At 39.7% G+C, this 23,386-nt stretch overlaps 1 protein-coding gene across 4 annotated transcripts in view; it reads left to right on the forward strand.

The window, feature by feature from the left end:
- The first annotated feature begins 673 nt into the window (after positions 1 to 673).
- Positions 674 to 23,386, forward strand: part of CD28 (CD28 molecule) — a 32,351-nt gene continuing 9,638 nt past the window's right edge. Inside the window, exons 1-2 of one of the 4 annotated variants that reach the window (XM_003253970.1) lie at positions 723 to 816; positions 20,787 to 21,143. In XM_003253970.1, the coding sequence (XP_003254018.1) occupies positions 723 to 816; positions 20,787 to 21,143 (451 nt within the window). Of the gene's footprint in view, positions 948 to 20,786; positions 21,144 to 23,386 lie in introns of all 4 variants that reach the window. The other 3 variants (XM_003253969.4, XM_004092009.3, XM_004092008.3) reach the window with 3 other exon arrangements.

Genomic DNA, 23,386 nt, shown 5'->3' on the forward strand with positions numbered 1-23,386 from the left:
TTTTCTTTCTTTCTTTCTTTCCTTTTCTTTCCTTCCTTCCTTCTTTTTCTTTTCTTTCTTTCTCTTTCTTTCTTTCTTTCTTTCTTTCTTTCTTTCTTTCTTTCTTTCTTTCTCTCTCTCCTTCCTTCCTTCCTTCCTTCCTTCCTTCCTTCCTTCCTTCCTCTTTCCTTCCTTCCTCTTTTCTTTTCTTTTCTTTTCTTTCTGTCTTTCTTTCTGTCTTTCTTTTCTCATTCTGTTGCCCTGGCTGGAGTGCAGTGGCATGATCTCGGCTCATAGCAGCCTCCACCTCCTGGGTTCAAGCGATTCTCCCGCCTTAGCTTCCCTAGTAGCTGGGATTACAGGTACCCACCACCATGCCTGGCTAGTTTTTTGTATTTTCAGTGGAGACGGTGTTTCACCATGTTGGCCAGGCTTGTCTTGACCTCCTGGCCTCAAGTGATCCACCCGCTTTGGCCTCCCAAATTGCTGGGATTACAGGCATGAGCCACCGCACCCGGCCTGTTCTTTCTTAAGAACACTTTGTCTCCCCTTTAATCTCTGCTGGATTTCAAGCACCCCTTTTACACAACTCTTGATATCCATCAATAAAGAATAATTCCCATAAGCCCATCATGTAGTGACCGGCTATTTTTCAGTGACAAAAAAAAAGTCTTTAAAAATAGAAGTAAAAGTCTAAAGTCATCAAAACAACGTTATATCCTGTGTGAAATGCTGCAGTCAGGATGCCTTGTGGTTTGAGTGCCTTGATCATGTGCCCTAAGGGGATGGTGGCGGTGGTGGTGGCCGTGGATGACGGAGACTCTCAGGCCTTGGCAGGTGCGTCTTTCAGTTCCCCTCACACTTCGGGTTCCTCGGGGAGGAGGGGCTGGAACCCTAGCCCATCATCAGGACAAAGATGCTCAGGCTGCTCTTGGCTCTCAACTTATTCCCTTCAATTCAAGTAACAGGTAAACAATGTTAATTTCTTTCTTTCTGTAAATATTTTTTGAGGTCTTCCAATGGGCGTAGCTTATTTTAAATTTCTAACAATGTGTGAAATTTGAACATTTGAAGTGTAGTTTTGATGTAATAGGGCAATGTGTTAATTTGAAAATCATTGATTCTCAGACTACAATATAGTATCTTAACAAAAGTCCCTTGGAAATAAATGATGTTTCTCTAGCTATTAGTTGATAGTGTCCCAAGAATTTATTATTATTATTTTTTTTAAATTGAGACGAGATTTCACTATGTTGCCCAGGCTGGTCTCAAACTTCTGAGCTCAAGCAATCCACCTGCCTCTGTCTCCCAAAGTGCTAGGGTTACAGGCATGAGCCACCATGCCCGGCCAAGAATTTTTAACTTACGTATCGTTTCTTTCTTTCTTTTTTTTTTTTTTTAATTTAAGAAAGCTGCTGTAAGTAGATTGGTTCTGGAAGCTCTGAATTTAGGCTGCCTATGTTCCTATCACAGGTCCAATTCTTACTAGCTAAGCTTAGGCTTAGCTATTATTTAAACTCTCTAAACCTCAGTTTCCTTATCTGTAAAGTGGGAATAATAATAAACCTCACCTCAAGGTCATTGAGAGGTAAAATGAAATAATCCATGTGAAGGGCTCAGCTCAGTCAGTGCTTGGCTTGCAAGATAAATGTGAATTGTAATTACTCTATCTACCTGAATTGAATGAGTTCCAACATGAACCCTGGAGTCACCGCAGAAGCTGCTACAATACCAATATTAATAAATAAGTTTTCTTTTACAATCGGCCAAAATGTATTTTCTTAGATTAAAATTCTTTAAGTTCCCAATGACGATGATGAGGAGGATAATACATCTAGCACTTTGAGCAGCATGCAGTTCTGGTAACTAGAAGGTAGTTATTACAGTTAACTTCATTTCAGATGAAGAGACTGAGGGGTAGGCACATTAAGGGATTTGCCCAAGGATGTACAGGTGGCAGCTATAGGAGGCAGGGTCTGAACCACCTTAGTCTGACTCCAGAGCTAGTATTGTAGATTATTATGCTATTCCATCTAACATGGTGTGATTTGTAATTTCATGGACTCAGATAAATCCAGGGTTAAATTAACTTTGGAAAATCACAAGCACAATTCCTAACAGAAAGAATTTGTTACTTGGGTGGGCTGGAGTAAGATGCTCATTCAACTTGTTCTCAGAGTTAGAAAAAGGCCCCCGCTTGGTTCAAAAAATGGACTGATAGGGGTCAACAGTCATGCTTAAATAAGGACAGTTATTTTTCCCTGAAAGATACATTGAAAAGCCAGTATCTTTAATTTTCTTTCTTATTTTGGCAGTACAGAGACTGTATTATTTGTTGTTATTCCTAAACATTAAGTGTATGCAGCCCAAAGAGTATAATTTCCCAATCTGCAGAGGTACAGTAGTTGCATATATACACGTTTATTTTATGGTCTGATGTACCAGTGAGCACAAATTGTGTATATTTATAAAACGTGTTGATATAATGAAAGACATGAGTTGGCAATGAGATCTGGTACCAAGCATTTACAGCTACCAAATATATTCTACAAGAATCTTTAACATTTATTTTAAAAAGGTCTAAACCTTATTTTTAAGAGATCCCTCAAACTTAAAGAATATTTAAACTTTCTTAATTTGTTAGACAGTCAAGGGAAGCCTACCCTGACTGAAAACTATTTAAAATTGGTAATTGTACACTAAATACTTTTCTGATGTGCCTTGTGGACACCTATCTGTCATCAACTTATTCACTCTCTTTTGAAGAGTTTTTGGTAAGACTCAAAACTTTGTATGTTTTCTTTAGAATGTTTATTAAAAGGGGGCTAGCTAGATAAGTGGTTGGAGAGTTCACACACATAGGGCCTTTGTTTTCTACTTTGAGATATATTTACTTTTCAAATGCCAATTCACTTTTCTAATAACTTTTAGCATTTGATACTGAGTGGCTATCTAATGAAGAAGGAAAGGGATGGGAGCGAAGGGGACACTTTTACAGTCTTATCCGGTAAGAAAACTTACGAGCAAGAAAAGAATGACAACATAAAAAATGTATGATTTGGCCTGGTGTGGTGGCTCATGCCTGTAATCCCAGCACTTTGGGAGGCCGAGGCGGGTGGATCACTTGAGGTCAGGAGTTGGAGACCAGCCGGGCTAACATGGTGAAATCCCATCTCTACTAAAAATACAAAAAAATTAGCAGGGTGTGGTGGCATGCGCCTGTAGTCCCAGCTACTTGTGAGGCTTAGGCAGGAGAATTGCTTAAACCTGGGACGCAGAGGTTGCTGTGAGCTGAGATCGCATCCCTGCACTCAAGCCTGGGCAACAGTCTCAAAAAAATAAAATAAAATAAAATTTGATGCATTCTAATCAAATAGTGCAAAGCTTCTTGTGTGCTTTCCCTTTCTCTGTATACACCTTCCATTAAGAAATTATAGATAAGGAAATTCTCTGGTCAAAGTGTAATTGTCCTTCCTAGGTCTGAGAAACCACTGTTATGCCTGTGTTGAGATGTGTATCTGTGTGCGTGCATGTGTGTGTATGTATGTATATGAAGAATAGTTTTTTCCATTAATTTAATAATGTGTGTGTATGTATGTATATAAAGAATAGTTCTTTTTTCCATTAATTTAATAATGTAACTTATTTGTTCATAGCATAGCTTGAAATATTTATTCTATAAAGGTTAAGTCTAACCTGATTCCTTGAGTTGGATGACAGTGTAGAGAGATATTTATGGCTAAGTTAAAGAAGTGTGATTTAGGAAGAGTGAGGAAACCTTAACTTAGACAAGCCCTTTGCAGGTTTTCTACTAGACTTGGATAATTGTGCAACTGAGATCCACAGAGAGGATTTTGCTGGACTTTGGGATAGGAGTCCAGCCCAGAACTACAGAGCCTTAAAAGGGAAATGCTCTGGGATTGATGATAGAAGGATGGTATGCACAAAATACTTGACATTGGTCACATGTTTCAGGCCATATTGGCTATTTTTTAGCAAGCCTAATCATCCAGTATGAAGAGAAAAATCAGCATATTACCACTTATTTTTCCATGAAATCATTCCTTTTCACTTCTCCAAAACTTGGGCAAAAAACTGTCAAAATGGCCAGTTTGGACAAAGCTAATTTCTCCAGCGCCTTCCCCTCAGCACTTATTTTTCTGAGAGAGGCACAGAAGGCAGGAAAATAACTGACATTTAATAAAAAGTAATCAGCAAAGCAATTAAAAATTTTATTTTTACTCTAGTCTTCAGCCAAGGACTCCCCTGAGCTAGTTGTATACGAAAAGAAGTAATTTGTTTCTCACAGTTAAGTGTTGCTCTGAGACTGGGCTTGGGAAAGTAAGGTGAAAAGATGAATGTCGAAAAATCAACAGATTGACGTATTTACATGACTTCTAATATGCTGTGGCCAGTTTTTCTGTTAAAAGAAATTGACTGGATGTTTTTGTCATTTCAAGTAAATTTGATGGATATTTCAAAAGTATAGGCATTGCTTAAGGATTTGTTTTACTCTACTACCGTGCCCTAGTTAACACATTGTGTTTTTTAAGGCAACCATCCAGCAAGGACGTTTACAGCAAGGACTGCAAAATTAATATCAATATATCAATACCAGGAAATGGAATGAGTCATTGCCACAGATAGATTAGAAATAGAAATGAATCTGTGATTGTAACTCCAAAGCTCTCACATTCAAACTTTTACTACGGGTGGGGAGAGGATCTCGCTGCCTCCCCTTCTTTAAGACATAGACCCTCCTCCTTTTTAACGTCTTATTCCTTTTTTCAAGGGTGGAGAAATGCCATATGATTACCATTTGGCTTTTATCTTGTGTGGATATCTTCCTCCAAGTATTTCCTGCGTGCAGTGTGCTGACATTTACAAAATGAAAATTTTTATGCCACCAACATCCCAGAAGAAAATTTTGTTGTGGTTTATCATCTCTAACACAAAAGCCCTTTATTAGCTAGTGTAGGCATTGATGAGGATACACAATTCATGTCAGACTTGGTTGTCTAAAAATCAGAGGACGGACACTCCTTCAAAGCACAACTGTTTCCCAGCAGGTCATGGCAAGGGATAGAATCTTCTTCTCTTTTTCATGTTGGTTAAATTTTTGTTTGCCTTTTTCTTCAAGAAATTTATTATTTACGGAACTTCACAGAGGCTGGAACTTTTCTTCTCAATACATAGTTGAGCTGAGCATCTGGAAAAATTACATCTGGGTGGTTTTGTGACTGACTGAATGGATCTCTGATTAAGCTGTGTTAAGATATCTGTGTCTCTTCTACGGTGATTTCTTTGGTCGTTTTTGGCCAATGACAGGGTGTTAGCACCAAAAATCCAAAACCGAAAAAACCAAGACAATTCACTCAGAGCTTTGAGCCTGATAATTATAGCATGAGAATTGGTGGCTGAAGCTGGGGGGAAGGTAACCCAGGCCCCACAGAGAGGTGGTTGCATGCAAGCGTCTAACTTTTTCCTTGTTAATCTCATTTTGAGGACTCCAAACACTAGAAGAGAAGTGCACTGGATAGGATCAAGAACTACTCAGTCATTTGGTAGAGGCTTGGAAAAAAGAGTTTGAACTTCTCACTATTTCAATGTTAATTTCAAAGGCATGTTTATTTAGTCTGGTGTCACCATGCAGGTTATATGTGCTTCTGTTTTCATTGCTGGAAGACAACCTGCAAGGTGGTGGAGAATTTCTTACTTAACTTTGAGCTGCTCCCTTATCTCTGCATCACCATTACTGTCATCTTTTTCTTTGTCATCATCTTCATTATCTTGGGTACTGTGGCTGACAATATAACCAGGTTAATGGTTCCTGATGGTGTCATTCAGAATTACTCACTCATAGTTCACTTTGGCCTCTGATCTAATTGTGAGTCCCTTTCTGCAATATCTGAATCACCTCATTGGCTCACAATCCACCATGTAACCTACTTGTCTTTCATGTTAGACTTTTGGTGAAAGATCCACCTCCTTGAAGAAGCTTCTGGATACTTCAGCCTTTATTGTGGTCTTGGAAGAGGAGTTCTGATGGAAGTGTAGCTCAACTTAACAAATATTTATTAAACCTCTCATATTTTAATCTCCATCAGAGTCTCAGAGAATATAAAAAGAAATATAGGCCGGATGTGGTACCTCACACCCGTAATCCCAGCACTTTGGGAGGCCAAGGCGGGCAGATCACCTGAGGTCAGAAGTTTGAGACCAGCCTGGCCAACATGGTGAAACCCCATCTCTACTAAAAATACAAAAATTAGCCAGGCGTGGTGGTACACACCTGTAGTCCCAGCTACTGGGGAGGCTGAGGTAGGAGAATTGCTTGAACCTAGAAGGCAGAGATTGCAGTGAGCAGAGATCGTGTCAATGCACTCCAGCCTGGGTGACAGAGCAAGATTCCGTCTCAATAAAAAAAAAAAAGAAAAAAGAAATATAAAATCGGTACACAAGCATTGTGTAGTACAAGTAATTAGGTAGTTAACTGAGTTCTCTCTGCTTTTACAGCCCCTATGATTTAGTTGAGTAGATTATATATAACAGGAGGATGTAACATCCGGAAACAGATAAATAACACTTGGCAGTCACTACCTCACCATGCTATTTGATGACTTAAGGACTTTGGTTTGCATACATTATTTTTATAATCTGAAATGTCCTCTACACCTCTCACCTGAAGAAGCCTTCTCTGAGACCCCAAATGAAAAAGAGAGGGACTTCTTTCCCTCTCAATTTCTCCAAATTATTATTGTGTATTGACACATTTATTTTCTTTTCCACTAGACTATGAACACCTTGAGGGCAGAATCATGTCTTATTCATCCTTCTAACCTCTGTATTAGGCACAATGCTGTAAGCATGTAGTTACTCAATAAATATTTGTTGAAGAAGGAAATGAATGAATTAGTAACAAAATGAGGAAGCATAAAATAAATACTCTGGTAAGACTAATGTAGAAAGGTAAGCCTTTATGGAGAGTTGGGAATTAGACTGGACAGTAGACAAGATTTGAATGTACATTGTTATTAATAATAATTGCTAGCTAACATTTATTTTGCACTTATAATGTGCCAGGTAGTATTCTGCCTGGCTTTCTCTGTATTAAGTCATTTAAATCTTCCCCCAAGTCCTATGAGGTAGTTACTATGATTGCTATGATTATACTATTTCATAGATGGGGAAACTGAAGCACAGAGTGGGTAGAGCATCTTGCTTATGGTCACAAAGCTACTAAGTATGTAAATCCAGATGGTCTTGCTCTGGGGTTCATGTTCTTACCAATGCTGTGTTGTCTCAGGAAGGAAAAGGTGGATTAATAAAGAAATTAAACCAGGAATACTGTTTCATGTTCTCAGAACAGATGGCAACTCTGAATGTGTGAGATCATGGAGAAGCAGGGGAGAATCCAGTTAAGCAAAGGATAGAATACTGATAACAGAAATTCAAACTTTATTTTCAAGTCATTTTGAAGTAATGGCCTGGGTAAGAAGAAAATATTTCAGAATCCTTATCTTTGGAATGAAGCTGAAGTTATGGGAATGGATGGCTAGTCGAAAGGAGAGGGCATAACTGTAGAAAAACAGAGAGTGGAGCTGAATCTGGAAACTGGCTCTGATGGGAGTCAGCTGAAAAGGATGGTTAGCTAGTGAAGGAGACAGAGAAAGTGGTGAGAGAGGCAGGGGGATACAGTGAGGCTAGTGGAATGCCACTAAAGCTAACAAGAGAAAGAGTTTCAAAAAGATAGTGGTTAATAGCATTAAACATAGGGAAAGGAGTGAATAATGGCTCGGGATTTGGCTGAAACGCCAGCTGGGACTTTTGAGTTTAGGCAGAGACATGGAGAGGGAAGATAAGACTTCACAGGATTAAGAAAAAGTGGAGGGGGACAAAACAGAGACAGTGAAAAGGAGAGGAAATAGATAAGGTAAAGACAATTAGGAACTTATATCACCTACAATGTCTACCATGGTATTTTGTGCATGTAATAATAAATGTTTGCAAATGGCTGAGTGACTTAATTGTGTTTGACATGTGGAAGGAGCCAAGTGCTGGACCTGAGAGAGAGAGAGAGAGAGAGAGAGAGAGTGAGAGTGTGTGTGTGTGTGTAGCATTGCAGGGCTTGAGGGTAGAGAAGGCTGTTATTAGGAAAGAAAGGAGGAGGAGGGAGAGGAAGAAAAGAGGGTGGGGGCAGTTTTCTCAAGGAGATGGGGAGGGAGATTTGTTTCATAGGAGATGGGTGTATTAGAGAGAGGAGGACAAATCTCTAAGAAGATGGGGAGGAAGAGAAGAGACTTACAGGGGTAGAGATAAGTTAGAATGAAGCTATGGTAGATGAGTGATTCTATACTGGTGAACCTGAGGTTAAAAACAAACAAATCTCTCAGAGTAGGTTGTAATGTTAAACCTATATCAACAAGGGCTACTGGGTAATACACGCCTTCTCTCTGAAGACTTTGCCCATGTGTACTTTAAATTCTTGCTTGAGTCCTCAACAATGCACACTATGGCTAGGCTTGACCTCAGCTCATGGCTGAGATCACAGGGTCACAGAGTTCAAACCAACCCTGCCCAACATTATGGGCGGGGCTCCAGTTTCCAGTCAGGGATGTTAATCTTAGCATTTCCCTGTGTGTTTTGGAACAAGGATATGGTTGCTTGACCTTGGCTTGGGGAGGCCAGTCCGCTATTCTTTTGCCCTCTCTTTTTTCAAACTCAAAAGCTAATCCCAAGGATTTCTCAAGGTGGGGGATGTAATTAGGAGTATTAGTCTGTCGTGCTGTGACAGAACTTTTCTAGGCCTTGGTTTCTTCATGAGTTTGGCCTGGAGGATATCTCAGGTCTACTTTCTGGCTTAAAAGTGCTTCTGAAGTGGAATTTTTTAAAAAGCTAACTTTTGTTGAGTCTAACAAGGCAGCTCAACTACCCCATCCCCTTGTGGATGCCCTTATGACCTGATAGAGCAAATACAAGAAATTACAAACCAGCCATCTCTGAAATCTCTTGCAGGGATTGCTAACCAGGATCCTAGATGCTGCTAATGTGCTTAGAAATGACTGCTGGACTTTGAGGGGGCAATGCTGCCTTTGCTGTCTCCTATTTTGCTATGCAATGTTAAGGTCCAACACAGTAATTATTTAAACTTCTGGGCCATGACATTTACCTGGAGGTTCTGTATATGACAAGGTGATCCTGAGCAGATTCTTCAGAGGTATGTGATTTAGGCAGAATGGAACAGACAGGAAAAATGTACTGTTGTCTTCATTACAGAGTTGTTTTGAATGAGGGATCAGGATAATCGTGGCTTGGGAGGAAAATATGGCTCTCAAATTTGGTTACTAGATTAAAACATATATTTAGAAAATAATAAATTAATAGAGGAGGTCTCTTTATACCTGTGGGTTTTCTTTTGATCTGTTAACTGAATTACTATAATAATATATATGTACAGAAAGCTGTAATTCCCTGGTTACCTTCTATTTGGACTATAGGCTACCTTTTAGAATAGTAAGATTTGATTTTGGGGAGTTGTTTGGTGGCTCTTGGTATGGGTTCCACTTTCATGTAAGTTAAGGTGCTCTTGCTATGTTGTCCCCTTAGATTGTCTTTCTAACATTAGGAGATCAGAGGAAAATTGCAGACCTGACCTGTGAATGGCAGGGACTGGGTCACACTGCACCTGAGTTTATGTTGCTTTGGGTTTAGGAAGTTTTGGTTCCAGAGCACTCACATCCTGCATTGCTGGGTGGCGTCTCTGAGTGGTAGGGATGGATTACAGCACAGGTGATGGCTTTTAGCAATTTTAATATTAACTGTCATCCTAATACATATGAACTTCCTAATGTACATTTCTATCCCCAACTGGCTTCTTCGAACTCTAGTCCTATACTTCCAACTCCTTCTGGATCTTTCCCCCAGGATGAACAAATTTCCTCTTAACTTACCTAATTTTGTCAATGGTGCCTCCATTCATACCCTTACCCAGTGCGTGAACTCCAGGTCAGTTTCCATTCCTGTTCAACATCAGTCTGTAAAACTGAGCACCAATGCCTTATTTGACCCTTTCATACCAGCTGCCACCTCCGCAGCTCAGGCCTTATGAACTCACATCAGTGCTATTGCATCAGCCTCCTGATTGGTCTCTGCCTCAGCTCTTCCCTTGCTCCAAGCCAAGGGCAGCCAAGATTGCTTGCTGCACTCCTCAAGGCTGTGCTAACCTTCCCAAGGCAGCACGTACCACAACATTCTCAACTCAGACATCTTCAGCATCTCCCATGGCCTTTCTGGTAAAGTCTATGTGCCTTTTCTTGGCATTTAAGGCTCCCCATGACTGGTATCGGCCATCTTTATCTGTTTCCATCCTACATAAATGGAATACTCTGCCAGTTCCCAATAAACTCTCACACTAAGGTCATTTCCATGATCTTAGCCTGTCTAAATTTGCCCCAGACCTTATGGCCCAGCTAAATGTGAAGTCTCTACAAAAGCCTCCAGAATCATCCTGTCTGGAAACAAGGCCTCTTTCACGTGCCTGTCAATGACCCTTTATAGGGTTCATGTACCATGGATGGCTTCGGAGAGTAGCTGATTGTGTACCTGCCTTCGGATTTCTCCTAGGATGAAACAGCTCTGTCTTTTACATCTTCCTGTCTCCTAAGAATCAAGTACATTAGGTCCCTTATTTATTTGATGAATAAATGAATGAATGACGCTGTCACAGCAGAAGTCAGAATACCAAAGGATGATTCTCTGACACATCAAAATTTCTTCTCAGAAAGCACTCATTGATTGTTTTTGATAACTTTTTCCTCTCAAAAATGAATGCCTTAGGTCTTGGTGCTCAGATGGGACTTTTTGCTACTGAACTATCTGACCTTTGACTTACTTTTTGACAGTTACACGTAGCACAATAATTTTTTTAAGAGGACAAGAACAAGTGTCCTCTACATTATAGTGTCTGCCTGTGTAGGAACACAAATAAAGGTTAAATGTGGAGTTTAGATTAGTGCTGACCAAAAGTAACTTCTTTAGTAAATTATTTATTTATTTGAGATGGGGTCTCACTTTGTTGCTCAGGCTGGAATGTGGTGGTGCAATCACCACTCACTGCAGCCTTGACCTCCTGGGCTCAAGTGATCCTCCCACCTCAGCCTCCCAAGGAGCTGGGACTACAGGCACATGCCACCACAGCCAGGTACCCCCACACCCAGCTAATTTTTGTATTTTTTTGTAGAAATGGGGTCTTGCCATGTTGCCCAGGCTGGTTTCCATCTCCTGGGTTCAAGCGATCCACCTGTGTCAGCCTCCCAAAGTGCTAGGATTACAGGTGTAATCCACTGTGCCAGGCCTTTAGTAAACTTATTAATCAGGATTCTATTTCTATTGTTACCTATAATCATTTGTCCTTGTTCGAACTAAAACCTCTTTAGATTTTGTTTTAAAACCATACTTTCTGTCAAGAACAGTTAATGTGCTTGATATAACTGATAGCTGTGACATACACAATCTTGGCTAAAGCTGGTTGCTTGGTCTGCTTCTCTTGATGGAAGTCATTGCTTCTGTCATGGTGGCCTCCTCTACACAACTCTCTTTCCTTCTGGTTCTGGTAACTTCGCTGTCCCCTGGTCTCTTTAGATCTAAGGGTGGTCATAATTCTGCTGCTGCAAGTCACAGGCTCTGGCACTACCCCTCATGGTTCTGCTGTTGCCACACCTTTACCAGCAGTCCTTTCATAAATAACCCTCCTACTCTTGCCCAATTGTGTATGTGCCATCTGTTTTCATTTGGGATCTGGAATGAGACAACATATAGCTGGCCCTCCGTATCCATGGGTTATGCATCTGTGGATTCAATCAACCATGGATCAAAAACAGTATTCGTGGGATGCAGAATCTATGGATACAGATGACAAACAATTGCATGACTTGAGCTTCCATGGATTTTGGTATCTGCAGGGGTCCTGGAACCAATCCCCCATGGATCCAGAGGACCACTGTATATGCATGTTTATCAAGATTATTCAAAGCCTCCTTTTTTGTGTGAAGAGATTTTCCTTAAATCTTCATTTCTTGTGAAAATGGGAAGACTTTCAAGGTAACAGTCAACAGAAAACTAGATGAAATGACCACAGAATTATTTTTAAACCATAACCTGCATTATTATCATTATTATTACCATTTTTTCATTTTAACATGAATTTCTGGGAGAGAAAGGCTGGGTCCATTCAAAACATGGTAAGTCATGAATAGCTTTGTTTTTATCTTCATTGCAGCTCAGAGAGGATGATGAAAGGTGCTACAGTCTGGTGAATGTTTTGTACTTCTCTTTCTCTTATCAGAAGGAAGCCAGGCCACCAGCTAAGGTTATCAGAGCCATAGACTGTTGAGCCCCCCTTTCTTCTCAGGGAGCACAGTTTGTCTCACAGGTTCCTGAGCAACCACCAGGTTGTCTTGTTGGGGAATCTACCCCTTACAGAGCCTGAAAAGGAGCCAGTGGTCAGATGGTCACGTGTCGAAGGGCATCCTGGGCCTGAACAGGAAATATACTCAGAGGAAAGTTACAGTAACTTAACCAGCTCTGTGGTCAGGAGGGAGGTGCTCTTCTATGCCAGGGAAATCAGCATCACCTTCACAGTATGCTCACAAATATTATAGGGCAAGATGGCTGAAAGTAGAAGCTTTCATTGTTTTTGGTTCCTACCTAACATGTGAAATTCTGTTCAGTCCGAATTTTTAAAAGGAAATAAGATAATTAGAATCTTACAACCTGATTTTTCAACTGCAAAAGAAAGTCAGACTACGATGTGCATAAATGGAACCTGATAAAGTTCTTAAAGATTCTGGAGGAAAATCACATTTTGCTAATTAATCATGTATTCCAGCTCTCTAACTGCTTCTTTAGCTTCCCAGTACATATTCCACTCTTGAGTGCTGCTGACTTTACTCTCTGGTTCACCAGTGTCTATGTGCCATTTTATTTCTCTATGGTGCTACAATAAAGAAAAGGAAAAACATGACGAACAAATGTAATTCACAAAAGCCCTGAAGTTAAGGATTTTCCTAGTGAAGTTCAGACTGAAGTGTGACTTTATGTGTTGACTCATGTCTACGTTCAATCCCTTTTGTACACTTGGGTAAGCTAGAATGGAAGATCTCAATGGTATAATTATTACTTGTGCATCAGAAATAATTTATAAGATCATTTGATGTGATCATATTGTCTGTAAGCCTTATCTGGGATCCATCTATGACCTTGAGGAAATCTTCAAAATTGTAAGCAGAATGTTTTGTATATGTGCATTAGAGGCAAAAAATTTGGAAACGTATTTTTTTCTAGATATGAGCATGAAATAAATTCAGTCTTGCTGAATGAACAAAGTTGTTTTTCTGTCCATTTATGATTTAAAACATTACTCCTAGATGTCTAAATAAATAAATTACATCTTAGCTCTTCCATTATTTGTGTGACCTTGTTTGAAAAGTCATTTACTTCTTCTTCTCTTTTTTCCTCCCCAGTGGCCTCTTCTTTAAAATAAGGGATTGGCATAGATCATCTCCAAGTTTCCTTCCAATTGAGTGTTTTTTTTTTTTGCAAGATAAGACTCTAATAAAATAGTGGGGAAAATGAAATTTATTTTGTTCTGGTCCTCTTCCCATTCCATTCACTCCCCTACGTAATGGTAATCTCCTCCCTAACCCTCACTCCAGACATCTAGTACCATCCTCCCTATCAAGTCCAACTTTGAGAGGATCTAGAACCAATCACTGCAATTGTGTTGAAATTTTGATGCAACATGGCAGAAGGAAATGAACAATAGATTAGAAGTCATGAGGTATGAGCTTAAATTTCAAGGATCACTTATGTTTCCTGTAACCTTGGACAACTCATCTACCTCTTTGACCTCAGTTTCCCCATCTGTAAAATGGGCATAAAGATGACTGTCCTGCCTACTTACTTCACAGTTGAATATAGAGTTCAGATAAGATAAGAGAGAGCATTTTATAGCCCTGTGAATACTAAATTAAGCCAATGTGTTTCCCATATTGCATTTTAGGCTTCATTTTCTTTGGAAATCTAAGCATTAACTGAGCTGGTGGGAGGGTCCTTTTAAGGTCAGGGTTCTTTGATGCTGGCAGCCACACCTTAGAGGTGGTTACCACCCCACCTGTGCAGAGGGTTGACCTCATTACTAAATATGGTAATTGACCCGTTTATAATAGGTGTAAATGGCAAGAGTTTTTTTTTTTTTTTTTGTAACCAAGCTTCCCCACCACCCACTGCCATTCTCATGGAAGTTCAAGCAACTTTCAATTTTCCTGAAGTCAGCTGTATCACAAGATTCACAGATTATCTGTGGGAAATCTTTTAGCTCTCAGTATCTTGCTCACAAGCAGCAGATAAGTACCTTCTTACCTCCGATCTCACTCTTCATGTTGCCTGTTGTTAAGCAGGAGCCGTGAGGGAAGGAGATTTGAGGTTAGTACTTCCTGTCTCCACACCTTTAGCTGGTTTAGCTGCTAGGAAAGGCTTTGAAAAGCAAAGCACTAAATTCATCTTCAAAACAACTTGTCAATTCAGTTAGAGAAATGTCAGTCAGGCCAATCTTTTGATAACGTAAGCAAAGAAAATGGATGGGTTGACAATGTTTCTTTTAACCTAGTAGGTTTGACCTAGGTAGACCTTACCTGAACACTCACAAGAAGTAAAATCAAATATGCACAGGGAAAGGGCTAGGTCTCCTAATACCCAAGTAGCCTAAGAAGAATGCCTTCCACTCCTAGCATGAACTGGAAAGCAAAAAGAAATCAAACACAAGTTAGGACGAGGGAGCTACATATTTGGGTTTCTTCTGAGTCTAGATATGTCCTTACATTTGTAATATGTCCTTACATTATTTGAAGTACTGTGGATTTTCAGAAACTGAGAGACCCAAAATACATATCAAAGCCAAATGTCATCTGATGTTCTGATTATCAGCTACTTTGATTTCTCCATGTTTTTACTTCAGTGTCATAGAGCAGGGGGTGTGCATTTTTACACATGCCCCATTTTAAAAGAAAATAAGAAAAATCAGAATTATTGTGTTTACTCAAGTCACAATGATCACACCTATTTAGTATCACTTAGAGTCATTGGTTATCTTTTTCTAGCACCAAAAGAAAATTCTCTCATTTAGTGTCTTGCAAAGCAGATAGAGATTTTGAGGTCCTGTGAGATAGTTTCCCATTTAGGCTTCTCTGAATTATTGACATGAACCAAGGTGGGACCAAATGCCATGAGGATATAAATATTGAGAAACGAGATTTTATCAGCCAACCTTGAACTCAGCTTGAACTCTAAACTAGGAGGCTGTTAGCTACATGTTAACACATAGTAAGCAAACTATTTCAAGCATAGTATCTGTGTTTGAGAGCCATCTAATTTAAAAATGATCTATGTTGACAAAGAACAGGGAGGAAAGTAAACATGAACAATAAATTGGATGGGTTTTCCTCAAATGGCCTTATCGAAAACAAATAGTTTTCAAGCTCTTTTCCAGCAAAATCTTAGCACTTTTCTGCATAAAAGCCTTCCGTAGATCTTCGTCACCTTCAGAAGAGAGCCCAAGCTCTCTAATGGAGTGAACTATGCTTGCTTTGACAATCTTGTGTTTCATAACTCACGGCCCAGTAAAAAGAAGGTAGCTGTAATTCCCCAAGTCTGCCACACTCTTTCTTACCCTCCTCATCTCCCTTGCCCAGACTACTCTTTTTCTCTCGTCTTATCCTCCCCACAGTCCCCTAACTCACCCCAGCCCAAACACACAGTCTCTCACCTCACCCCAGTCAGTCCCCAACACAAAGACACATCTTAGCCAGGCTAACTTTTAGTTAGTAAAAGTTGGTCAAATCCATGCAAGCATAATCCTTCAGGACTCAGGTCAGCAGTCATCTCCGGAGATCCTTAGCCAGTTTCCCAGTTGCCCCCAGAAGCTTTGTGCAGATCACTGTGTCACTATGTTTAAAGTAGGGTCATTTATATCTTTCTTCCCCATCAGATCGTGAGCTGCCCTAGGACAGGAATTGAGTGCCGTTCATTTTTGGGAAATCAATTCTTCTCTCCCATGTGCATCTTAGGAACATGTCACACCCTGAGTTAGACAGGACATATTCAGCAAACCACTGGACTCCAGATGCCATAGCTTTTCTTCCTTCCTCTCTCTCCCTTCCCTCTCTCCACCTCACTGTGGGTGCTGGGAGAGGGAGTCAAACTGGGGAGCCATCTGGGGTTTCTCTCCAGCCCACCCACACTCCCTTTTTTATCTCCACAAAGAAGTCCTATTCTCATTCTCATCTTTTTCTTTAAATCAGCTCACAAAGGCAGATCAGGAAGAATTTGAACGTGCATTAAAACAGAATCCAAATAATTAGCAATAGAAACACAATTCCCAGGGGGGTGAGCAAGCAGAATACAAATGCCTAACCTGCACTCACTCTCTGAAAAGGAGGAGATATGCAGGCATTGCTTGCTGGAGTTGGTTGCTCTTCCAATTAGAACTAACCTAATGACTCCTTCTAAGTAAAAAAAGGAAACAAACAAAATAAATCAAAAACAAAAAAACAAATTGGATGTTTGTATTAAGACAGGTCGAACTTTTTGATTCTTTGCATGTTTACTTTTCAGTGCTTTTGCAAAATATTTGTGGAACAAATAATAAGTGAAGTTAAAGTTGTTGACACAGGTTTTGAAAAAGGATTTAATGAGATGGTAGTTACACCTAGCTGCTGCTAACAACAATACAGCCGAATCACCATCTTTCACTCAACAATTATTTAATGAGAGTCTATCAGTCATACCGTGTTATGTAAAGAAGCATAACATGTGGTCCTTTCTGTCAAGAGACTTGGAAACTAGGGGCCTAGGGGAAATGCACATGAATCCAAAGCTAAGCAAATTGAAGAATGTGAAACAAGAATTGTTTAAAAGGTAGAACTCGACCAAATGTCAAGTTAGTGATACAGATAGTAATCATTTTGAGACCTGAGAAGGGAGTGGTGCTCTGTGCCAAGGAGTTAGTAGACAAAGCACGGAGGTAGGAATGCTCACAGTGTGTTCCTGGGATGTTGGCTTAAATGGTCTGTCTAATTAGGAGGGTTTTGGTTTGAGGAAATGAGGTTGGAAAAGCCTGTGGAGGCCGATTTGAGGATAAGAAGTTAGTTTTCCTCTGTTAGGCCACTGGTTCTCAAATTTGACTGCCATCTAGAATTACTAGAGAAACTTAAAAAATATGAATGGATGCCTGGGTCCTATACCTAGAGATTCTGATTTAATTGGCCTTGGAAAACCAAAGGGTTTTAGATTTTTCCAGGTGATTCTAAATATGTTGTCAGGTGAATTCCACTAGGCCATAGTGGCTTTCAACCCAATTGAATATTAGAATCAAGTGGGGGAACTTTTAAGACAATATGAAAGACAATCCACAGAATGAGAGAAAACATTTGCAAATCACATATCTGATAAGAAACTTGTATCAAGGCTGAGGCAGGCAGATCACCTGAGGTCAGGAGTTTGAGACCAGCCTGGCCCACATGGAGAAACCCCATCTCTACTAAAAATACAAAAATTAGCTGGGGGTGGTGGTGGTCACCTCCAATTCCAGCTACTTGGGAGGCTGAGGCAGGAGGATTGCTTGATCCCGGGTGGCAGAGGTTGCAGTAAGCCAAGCTCGTGCCACTGCACTCCAGCCTGGGTGACAGAGTGAGACTCTGTCAAAATAAAAAAAAAAGTATAAAAAATGTATGAAGAACTCTAATAATTCAATAATAAAAAGATAAATAGCCTAACCAGTTAATAAATAGGCAAATGATCTGAATAGAGAGTTCTCTAAAAAGAATAGACTAATGGCTAATAAGCACATGAAAAAATGCTTAACATCATTAGTTATTAGAGAAACAGCAAATCAAACCATGATGAGATATCACTTCATGCCCACCAGGATAGCTATATTAGAAAAGATGGACAGTAACAAGTGTCAGCAAGGGTGAGGATAAATTGAAGCCCTCATTCACTGCTGGTGAGAATGTACAATGGTGCAGTTGCTTTGGCAACAGTTTGACAATTCCTCAAGAAGTTAAACATAGAGTTACCATATGATCCAGCAATTTTACTGCTGGCAAATACCTAAGAGAGTTGAAAACATATGTCCACACAAAAATCTGTATGCAAATGCTCATAGCAGCATTATTCATAATAGCCAAAAAGTGATGAATAGAAAAACAAAATGTAGCATATCCATACAATGGAATATTATTTGGCCATAAAGAGTGAAGTTCTGATGCATGCTACAACATGGATAACCTTGAAAACATTACGATAAGTGAAAGAAGCAAGACACAAAAAGCCACATATTGTACGATTCTACTTATAAAAAAAGTCCAGAATAGGCAAATTCATAGGGCCAAAGTAGATTAGTGGTTTCCAGGGATTTAAGGGAGGGAGGAAGCAGGATGATGGTAAATGGGTATGGTTTTTCTTTACGGAGTAATGAAAATGTTATGGAATCAGATAGTGGTGATTCATTCATAAATTTGTGAATATACTAAAAAACCTCTGAATTTTACACTTTAAAACAGCAAACTTTATAGTACCTGAATTATATCTCAATAAAGTTATTATCTAAAATAAAGAAAAAAAGCTTAGTATCAATCCTTCCCCCCAGCCTAGACCAATTAAATCAGAATTTCCGGAAGGGGGAGGACTTGGGCACAGATGTTTTTTCATTTTAAAGTTCTTGATATAAAGCCAGCAATGATTTTTTAAAAAGAATTTTGTAGACATGCGTTCTTTCTATGTTGCCCAGGCTGGTCTTGAACTCCTGGGTTCAACCATTCTTCCCGCCTTGGCCTCCCAAGGTGCTAGGATCACAAAGGTGTGAGCCGTCATTCCCAGCCAGCATTGTTGATTATATAGGAGACAAAAAGCTACTATTAATTTAGTTCTATGACATTCCCTTCTTACCAAAACCAAAACAAAACACCTGTGTATATGAATTCAAATTCAGTTAAATTGTAAATTTCATTTAAAAATGAATCTGATTTATTTGGCTCTTCAGTGTGGGTAGATGGGATGTTGCTTCAAATAAACTTAAAAGAAATGCAAGTAGGTAAATAAGTATTAACATACCCCAAAACAAGAGCAAAAAAATGCTTTTGTTTGTATTGAAATTTGAATCAAAGACACAAAGTGGTTTGTTGTTTTAGAAAAATTATTGAGGGCCGGACGCAGTGGCTCACACCTGTAATCCCAGCACTTTGGGAGGCTGAGGCGGTGGATCACCTGAGGTCAGGAGTTCAAGACCAGCCTGACCAATATGGAGAAACCCCGTCTCTACTAAAAATAGAAAATTAGCCGGGCATGGTGGTGCATGCCTGTAATCCCAGCTACTCCGGAGGCTGAGGCAGGAGAATCACCTGAACCCAGAAGGTGGAGGTTGCAGTCAGCTGAGATCACATCATTGCACTCCAGCCTGGGCAATGATTCTCAGTTTTTCAGTGCTTCAGTGGTCTATTTCTTAGGTGGTCATAGACAACTTGGGTTTTAGTTCTGTCTTTGCTCACCATTTGTTTGGTGACTTCAGACAAACCAGCTAATGTTTCTAGGCCTTATACAGTCATTAGAAAAGAAAAAAAAAGAAATAGTATTGTCATGTGCCAACAATGAGGATACCATGGGAAATGAGATCAATGTGTTCTCTTCCCTTATGGAGTTGATAAACTAGTTTCAGTTTCTTTGCTTTTAAAGATTGAACTAAATGATCTCCAGATTCTTTGATCTTTTACTGGGATAGCAGTAAAGGTAGATGATGGACCAGAGAGATAATTCCCCTCTGGAGTCTTTCACCTTTCATGATTTAAGGGAATAAATCTATCAATTTCTTGGGGAGGCTATTCTCTGAATTTGGTGTGGAAAACAAACTAAAGCAAACTCTTGGGTTATATTTTTTCTTATCTCTTCATCCCACTCTTGGAATGGGCAATAAACAAAGTAAAAATGTTTCAAAATATTTTAATTCCTTTACAAAAACCTGTATCACAACTTAAAAACAAATCTATTTGTAGGTTGGGCGTGGTGGCTCATGCTTGTAATCCCAGCACTTTGGGAGGCCAAGGCGGTCAGATCACTAGAGGCCAGGAGTTCAAGACCAGCCTAGCCAACATGGTGAAACCCCGTCTATACTAAGAAAATAGAAAAATTAGCTGGGCGTGGTGGTGCATACCTGTAATCCCAGCTACTTAAGAGACTGAGGCAGGAGAATTGTTTGAACTCGGTGGGTGGAGGTTGCAGTGAGTTGACATTGTACCACTGCACTTCAGCCTGGGCGACAGAGCAAGACTGTCTCAAAAACAAACAAACAAACAAAGAAACAGATCTATTTGTGTGTCTGTGTCAGGCAGTAAAGCCATCTCCAAATATATCACTCAGTCAGGAAATTGGCCCAATGCATGATTAATATTAATGTCTTAGGAATATAGATTTAAAAATTGTGAGTGCCTAGCTGTGGTGCTCAATGCCAACAGAAAGCCATGTACTGCCTTCCAGCTGAAAACATGCTCCATTGTTCCATTCAAAAGGGGATGAAAATAATATCAAAATGTTAACTTTTGAACTCTCAGTATAATTATCCCCCGAAGAGGTCGTACATCTTCTGCCAAGAGAAAACCTTTGCTGGAGATCTGTTCATTTAGTTAATTAATACATTTTGCTTTCAGGAAGATAAATTATCCTTATATTCTTGTTCTAAGCAAATGATTTTTTTCTCCCAGGAAACAAGATTTTGGTGAAGCAGTCGCCCATGCTTGTAGCGTACGACAATGCGGTCAACCTTAGCTGCAAGTATTCCTACAATCTCTTCTCAAGGGAGTTCCGGGCATCCCTTCATAAAGGACTGGATAGTGCTGTGGAAGTCTGTGTTGTGTATGGGAATTACTCCCAGCACCCTCAGGTTTACTCAAAAACGGGGTTCAACTGTGATGGGAAATTGGGCAATGAATCAGTGACATTCTACCTCCAGAATTTGTATGTTAACCAAACAGATATTTACTTCTGCAAAATTGAAGTCATGTATCCTCCTCCTTACCTAGACAATGAGAAGAGCAATGGAACCATTATCCATGTGAAAGGTAACATACAACTTTACCAGTGTACCACCCTAAAGTAATGGTTTTCAAATGCAGTCCTGAAAACTGGGTCGTGGTCAGTGGTGGAGTTGAATAAGGCCTAAGTGATTTGATACTAACAAAGACAATGTTTTAAGAAAATTTTTTCCCTTTACTGTAGAGGAGATTCAAGGTTATATTTTGAATATCTTTATTTTCCTTTGCTGACATTGAGCAGGAGAGTAAGTGATGAAGTTACCGCATGTGGGAATGGATCATTTTTCTCCATTTGAGTGGATCATGGCAGAAAAGAGGTTACCATTAAAATGTAAGCCCAGGTGTCCTCAAGTAACAGCTGGGTCTAATGGGTTAAGACTCAGGAAGACTCAGTTCTATTTGTAATTAATTCTTTTTTTGTGCTCCATAATCTTCCTCTGAAGTACCTTCCCATTTTCTTTTTTCTTCTTTCTTTTTCTTTTTCTTTTTTTTGAGACAGACTCTCGCTCTGTTGCCCAGGCTGGAGTGCAATGGCGGGATCTTGGTTCACTGCAAGCTCCGCCTCCCAGGTTCACATCATTCTCCTGCCTCAGCCTCCCGAGTAGCTGGGACTACAGGCGCCCGCCACCACGCCTGGCTAATTTTTTGTGTATTTATTTATTTATTTATTTTAATTAATTTTTTTTTTTGAGACGGAGTCTTGATCTGTCACCCAGGCTGGAGTGCGGTGGCGAGATCTCAGCTCACTGCAAGCTCCGCCTCCCGGGTTCACGCCATTCTCCTGCCTCAGCCTCCTGAGTAGCTGGGACTACAGGCACCCACCACCATGCCCGGCTAATTTTTCGTATTTTTAGTAGAGACGGTTTCACCGTGTTAGCCAGGATGGTCTCGATTTCCTGACCTCGTGACCCGCCTGTCTTGGCCTCCAAAAGTACTGGGATTACAGGCGTGAGCCACCGCGCCCAGCCATTTTTTGTAGTTTTAGTAGAAACGGGGTTTCACCATGTTAGCAAGGATGGTCTCGATCTCCTGACCTCGTGATCTGTCCGCCTCGGCCTCCCAAAGTGCTGCAATTACAAGAGTAAGCCACCGCGCCTGGCCCGTATCTTTCCGTTTTCTAAAATATACAAAGAATGCTGGACTAGAAACCAGAGGACATAAAATTTTCTATTAATCAACCCTGCGATCTTGGATAAGTCACCTAACTTTTTCATAGTCAAAAACTCGGTGCAACTGTTAAGCAGTATTTGTGAATTAGTGAAAATAAGTCTACTGAGCTTTTGTTGACGTTATGTTCTGCCTAAATGTTAGGAAGAAAAATCGTGATTCCCCAACTCAGAAGAATACGGTGTTGGTAGCAACAAGTAAAATTTGATTTTTTGGTATACTTTGTGGATATATCATAGCTTTTCCTTTTTGTGGAATGATAATAAGAAACATATATGTTCAGTTTTGTACTGAGTCCTAGCATAATGCCAATAAATGGTTTTTCTTCTATGCTGGAACAGAGCCATGCTGACGAAAAATAGGGTACTAAATAAGCAAAGAACTGTTAACTTAATGTGGCAGATAAGCTTTTGTGTTCTGGCAAAATAGAGACAATTAATGTGTGACTATTTTGTTTGCTGAGTCCCATTTAGATTTCTAATATCTATAACGTCCAAGCAGAATATTTTAATTGTATCAAGTCAAAGGTTAAAAAATTATGCTGTTTTGCTTGTAGCTAAGAGTGAAATATTTTTTCCTATATGAATGATATGCTACTTTAGGATAGTATTTTATATATATGTATACACACATATACACATATCATTTATATTAGAACTGAGAACGACACCAATGATCCTGTACTTAGTAATTTTCAATCCTATCTGTATATTATAAATATGAGTAAGTTTTAAAAGAAATACCAATGCCTAGTTCCAGCCCTGAGATTCTGATGTAATTGATATGGGTTGAGGAAGGGCTGCTGGACATCATTATATTTTCAAACTTCTTCAGATAATTTAATGTGCAGATAGGATTGAAAATCAATGGACTAGAGGATTTTTGGTATACTTTCTAGTTCTAATTTTCTCTAATTTTGAATAGAATTCTATAGGTTCCTTCTCATCCCTTTTTGATTCCTAAAGATATAAAGTGATTTTTTTGTCATTATATAATCTATTAGACAGGGTTGGAGCTAGAAATTTATCCTCTGATTAGCAGTCCAGTGTTCTGACTGCCATATTAGGCTGATGATTTTCTTAAGGCTTGAAAACATGTATATT

This window comes from Nomascus leucogenys, chromosome 22a, assembly GCF_006542625.1.
Source record: "Nomascus leucogenys isolate Asia chromosome 22a, Asia_NLE_v1, whole genome shotgun sequence".
NCBI classification, from domain to species: domain Eukaryota; kingdom Metazoa; phylum Chordata; class Mammalia; order Primates; family Hylobatidae; genus Nomascus; species Nomascus leucogenys.